Consider the following 5,577-nt stretch of genomic DNA (forward strand, 5'->3'; position numbering starts at 1 on the left):
GACGTCACATGGTATGGAATATCCCTTTGGCCAGTTTGGGTCAGCTGTCCTGGTTATGCTCCCTCCCAGCTTCTTGTGCACCTCCTTGCTGGCAGAGTATGGGAAGCAGAGAAGTCCTTGACTTAGTTTAAGCACTGCTCAGCAACAACTAAAACATCAGTGTGTTATCAACATTATTCTCATGGTAAATCCAAAACACAGCACTGTACCAGCTACTAGGAGGAAAATTAACTCTATCCCAGCCGGAACCAGGACAAGTCGTCATTGAATTTAGAACATGCAGGTTTTTTTCAGCCATGCATGCTCTCAAACTTTAGTAAGGTAAACATTCTTCCTACTGAAACAGCTTATGTATGGTTTGGGTCTTGTTTCCAAAGTTAATATGTATGGAGCTATATTGAGCAATATCCTTGACACTTACTACCAGCAGAATTCTTATCATTTTATGGTTTATTGAACTTTTATCTCTACACATTAGCCTTCGTGTATTCCCCCTCAAAGAATGCACTATATGGTAAGTGTAAGCAATTATCTGGCAAACTTAGATGACGAGAGCTGGCATATTAGCAGATGCTGTGTAACATCTTTATATTTTGGTTGTCTCATTACTCTTTCAATTTGCTTTGAGTTAACATAAGCAGAAGCTGCACTGCTCCTGAGCAAATTAGTATTGGAAATATGAAGGAACACATAAAATGTATACAACTGATTAGCTAGACTTGAATTCTGATGCACTTAGATCAAGTTTATAGTCAAGATGATATTTGCATATAATGCACTAACTTTTGCCCTGACTCACAGACAATCCTTAAGGAGCAACAATACTTCATTTGTTCTTGTTCTAACAAGAAGGTTAATGTATTGGCATGCCGGCAAACTGGACTCTGAAATGGGTAACGTGCTGTTGGAAAAGTAGGAGTGAAGCTGATCTCAACATGGGGGAATTTTGGGGAACTTGCTATGGGGAGAGGGCTGCACAGAACCCATGTAAATGGAGATAAAGGACTGAATCAGTGGCACTTCTGGTTTTGCATTCCTACGTAGAGGTTGTAATCTGACTCGCATGATGATTATAAAGCATTATCCCTCTCTAACTGATAAAGGTTCTGTAAAATAAGTATTTATACTGAGTGCATTCTCTGCTTTAAGCATTGAGTTTAAAATGCAGAACCGTAGAACAGCCCAGGTTGGAAGGGACCTGGAAAGATCGTGTGGTCCAACCTTTCATGGGAAAGAGTAGCCTAGATGAGATCACCTGGCATCCTGTCCAATCACACCTTGCATGCTGAGAGGTATGCAGAGGGAAGGCACTAAATAGTGGAGCTTGTCCTTTCTCTAAACTTTCTAGAATTGAGATGGATGGAACTGTTACAGAAAAATGCTATTTTTCCATTAAGACAAGACAAATGGTTGGGTGAGGATAAAGTTAAAAACTTGCTGTTGGCTTGCAAGAAGTATTAGTTTATAAAAAGGAGGAAGTAAAAAGCTGCCGGGAAAAAGATGTTTATGGCAAATTGCTGGATTGACTTTTACTTACATATAATTATGAACTGCAGCTAAGCAGCACAGATTATGCAAGACATGAAGGCCTTAAAACAAGGTAGAGGGAATTGTCATAAATAGCCAATGGAAAGTACCTGTTTCCTTTCATGTCACCATGGCTAATCATTGACTTGCATACAAGGGATTACAACTTTGGTCTACTATATTTGTAGCTTAGAAATAACCAAGTTGTTAATGAAGTCTGCACTTTTAAATATAGATGAACTTTTGAATAATGATTAAGAATAATGAAATATGACTTAATTACTCTTATGTGCAGGTTGAAATAATATGACATCGGAAACTGCACAAGGGAAGAAATCCACTTATGCAACATAGAGAATATCTATCTAAAAATGAGATAATTATGTCATCTCCTTAACTCTTAAGAATACCATGAGGTTGTGGTTGAAGGGTGAAGAATTTAAAGGAGAGAATTCCTGTTTGGATATAGTTTTGTTGAATTGTAGTCGTGACTGTCCTGGAAGTTGTTGAGTCTGTTGCTTCAGCGTTGGTTTAGAAGTACAGCCACATTTCTATATTTAATGCACTAAATTAACCCTTATTTGTATTTTCCAGAATCACAGTTGAAAGACAATCCTGCTTTTTCTATGCTGAATGATTCAGATGATGATGTGATTTATGGGTAAGATTATAAAATACCTATGGAGAGTTACTTTTGGTGTGTTATTTTTGTAATGTCCTTTTCTATATTCATTAAATAAGTGAAGGCTTTGTAGGTTGTTCAAGTATTCTGCCTAAAGAACAGAAACATAACCTTACTCTGAAACAGAAATGCAATGAGAATGCATGTTATTTTGTCTTTTCTTTTTTTGGTTTCTAAAAGGGATTGCCATGGCACTGATACAAACAGGTAAGAAAGTATTAGAATGCTGGTAGGTCATGGAGTGAAGGCAGCAAGAGACGTGAAAGGAAAGGACTTCCTTTTAAACTGGGAAGGATTGCAGGAGTCGGGTGGAGTTAGCAAAGAGGCAGCTCATATGTAAATGCTGCAGAGAAGGATAGTGGCTCTTCCTAAGTGTCCATCACTTACTGAAGTAAGCATAATCAAATCTAGCAAAACTTGGTGGACTTGTGTGAGTTTATGTAATATGAGAATTACAGCAGCACTTAAAACCCATTCAGATCAGGTGTCTCTGTGCTAGACACTGAACAAACGCGTCATCTGCCCTTGATGTTTTCACCTCTTACCAAGGACACTGAAGTGGTTGGAACAGTGAGGATGGGGTTAATACTGCAGTAACCTGAATAAGTTTGTGCTGGGCTAGCTATATGCGTTGTCTGAGATAGCTTGCCTTTGTTTAGTTAGATGAGTAGTGGTAGTACCGGCTTGCTTCTGTACTGATCCTTGTGAAGAGTGGCTTGTAGTTACTGGAATAACTTTTATTATGCATCATCCTCTGGAGAGAAGTCACATGTATCGCTCATATCTCCAACAAGGAAGGAAAACAGATACCACCTTCTTACCCAAATAACAATTTGATGCCTCAATGTAGTTTAGAACTTTCCTGTTTATTTTGGACTTCCTATCTGAACACCGTGTTCAGAATTTTTAACAAGTGTCTGTTTCACAGGAGTGACTATGAAGAAATGCCACTTCAGAATGGCCAAGCTATTAGAGCCAAGTATAAAGAGGAATCGGACAGTGATTGATTTTGATGTAGACAGACTTGTTCAGCTGGAATTAAACCAATGTTGAAGTTCTCCTAGATGGACAGCTTCCCTGGCTTCCTTACAGTCTGCTGTCATCTGAACACCGACTCCCAGGAAGGACATCCTGCTTCTGTTGCTGTTTACAAGGCTAAAACTGAAAAAAAGAATGCTTGAAAAGGTTGTGGTGAACACTTAAGAAACCAAAATTTTTACACGTCTTATAAAATGCCTGATAGCAGGATGTCTGTGGACTAAACTCTTGAAGTCTATTTCCATTTAGAAGTGTCACTGATTATATGCTGATTTTAAAATTGCTTCCTTGCTGCTTGGATTTTTGGGAGGGTTTTTTTGAGGATTATGTACAGCATACTGTCATTCATCTGTTGCATTTGTGATAGCTCCTTTGTATATTGTCTGCTGCTGTACAAAGTGCCTCATTTCCCTTTCAATTTTCTACCTTAGTCTTTTGAGCTGGAGGCATGGAATGAAGCATTTTAGGGTTATCTCTTTTTTTTTCTTTTTTTTCTTTTTTTGTTAAATGTAAGAAAACACAAGCTTTCCATTCTTCCTTCAAAGAAGCGATACAGACTTAAGACCATTTTTTTAATTTCATTTAAATGAGTTTACCAGATTTGTAAGTGCGAGATATGTGCAAATAGTCAAGTTCTAGTGAGCCAAAATAGCCTCAGTGGTGCAAAATTATTTCTATATTATATGTTTTATTTTTTTTTTTACCACCCCCCCCCCCCCGCCACAACAGAAGTGTTTGTTTTGGTTTTTGTTTTGTTTTTTTAAACAGCCCTTTCAAATGCAAATATTTAGGCAGCAACAGGTCTCAGAAGGAAGCCTTCTTTCTGGGTTTTTTGTATGTTGGAGGAGATTGTTACACTTACAGAGAATACAGTATGAAAGTTTCATAGAGAATTACAATTTCAAATTTCCAAACATTTCATTTTCAGAGACTTTTTGTACATCAGAATTTTTCCTTAAGTTGTATTACTAGATAGTTAATCTACATCCTAGGAAGAATTGTGGTTGCTCATGTATTGAATGTGCATGAGAGTTAGCTTTTGAGCATGTTCTGTGCATAGTTCAACTTCTTTGTCATACCACAGTCGCCACCTGTACTGATCGAAACTTTTACTAGCACATTTTGTGATTATCTGCATTCCAGTCTGTGCTGGAACAGAGTTATATGGGAATTAAGTATTCCTAATACAATGCTGCTCCTTCTCTATTTAAAAGTTGGTTTTCTCCTACACTGTTGTTCAGTTCTTTATTTAAGTGGATGCTGTTTCTAACTACTTCTGTTTTCAGGTACTTGACCTGTCTGAAAGTATCTTTTTTTTCATGGATTTGTAACTGTGATTTACTCTTGTAAAATTTCTCTGCCCTGCTGCTGTAGAAAAGACTCTCAAAAGCACTGTTAATGTATTAGACAGAAAATGGTGCTGGCTTACACTAAGGAATTGTGCTCATCATTGAACTAGTTTAAGCGGAAGAGTGCGATGAAGTCCTACTAGACTTGCCGAATCATATTGGGGGGAAAAAGTAGATTTGTTCTGCTTTGCAACAACTGTTCCAGACTGTTGCAATAATCTCCTGGTAGCTGTTCCAGATCATGAAGGGGAGACTTCACAGGATAGCAGTTTGCTTAGAGAGGACCAAAGTAACTGCTTCATGTGGTTGCATCCTTGCTGTCATAGAACAGTTCCGATTAAATCAGTGCTCTGCTAAAGACAAGTGTGGTAAGATACTCTGTGTGTGAGAGGGAGAAAACTTTATAAAATTATGCGGAGCTGTGAAATTTTTTGAGGGTATTTGAAATTTAAAACTTTCTGTACCGGGGATCGTGTATTTGCTAGAAGCCAAAGCGCTATTGTATGGCTAAAGCAAGGAAACTGCTGGGGGGTGAAGGGAAGGTTTTTTCATTTCTTAATTAATTGGTGTCAGTTTAGAAGAACATGTAGGAAAACATTAAAGAAGTATTTCAAGTTAGTGGTGGTGTGGCTTTTTTCCCAGTGAACTGTAGTAAGCTGTACCTTCAGCACTTCCTTCTAGACTTTAACAAGTATGGGAGACGATCTTTGTATCCTAGAAGAGGAGAGCCCATTCTCATTTTTACCATTCCCCAGGTGACTCTCGAGGCTTACAGCTGGTTGAATTTGCAGAGTCAGACTTGGGAGCCAACTAGGCAGCCTTTGCACACCCCAAATCCTTTTGACTTCCATTGGAGTAACAGTGGGTACAGGAATTAGGGCTTCAAAAATTGGTATTTACATGATCCTTATATATTCAGATCTTTTTGGCTCTGATATTGTTTAATTCTGTTCTAAATTGTTCTGAAGAGACAGAATGTTT

The 5,577-nt window shown here is 38.1% G+C and overlaps 1 protein-coding gene across 1 annotated transcript in view; it reads left to right on the top strand.

Annotated features, from left to right (window-relative positions):
- TMEM181 (transmembrane protein 181) overlaps nt 1-3,933 on the top strand; it is a 25,126-nt gene extending 21,193 nt beyond the window's left edge. The window contains exons 15-17 of the mRNA XM_009281557.2: nt 425-514; nt 2,122-2,188; nt 3,138-3,933. Of these exons, the coding sequence (XP_009279832.1) occupies nt 425-514; nt 2,122-2,188; nt 3,138-3,216 (236 nt within the window). The 3' untranslated portion in view covers nt 3,217-3,933. The remainder of the gene's footprint in view (nt 1-424; nt 515-2,121; nt 2,189-3,137) is intronic.
- Nucleotides 3,934-5,577: the final 1,644 nt, after the last annotated feature.

Source organism: Aptenodytes forsteri, unplaced genomic scaffold (genome assembly GCF_000699145.1).
Source record: "Aptenodytes forsteri isolate BGI_AS27 unplaced genomic scaffold, ASM69914v1 Scaffold82, whole genome shotgun sequence".
Taxonomy (NCBI): Eukaryota; Metazoa; Chordata; class Aves; order Sphenisciformes; family Spheniscidae; genus Aptenodytes; species Aptenodytes forsteri.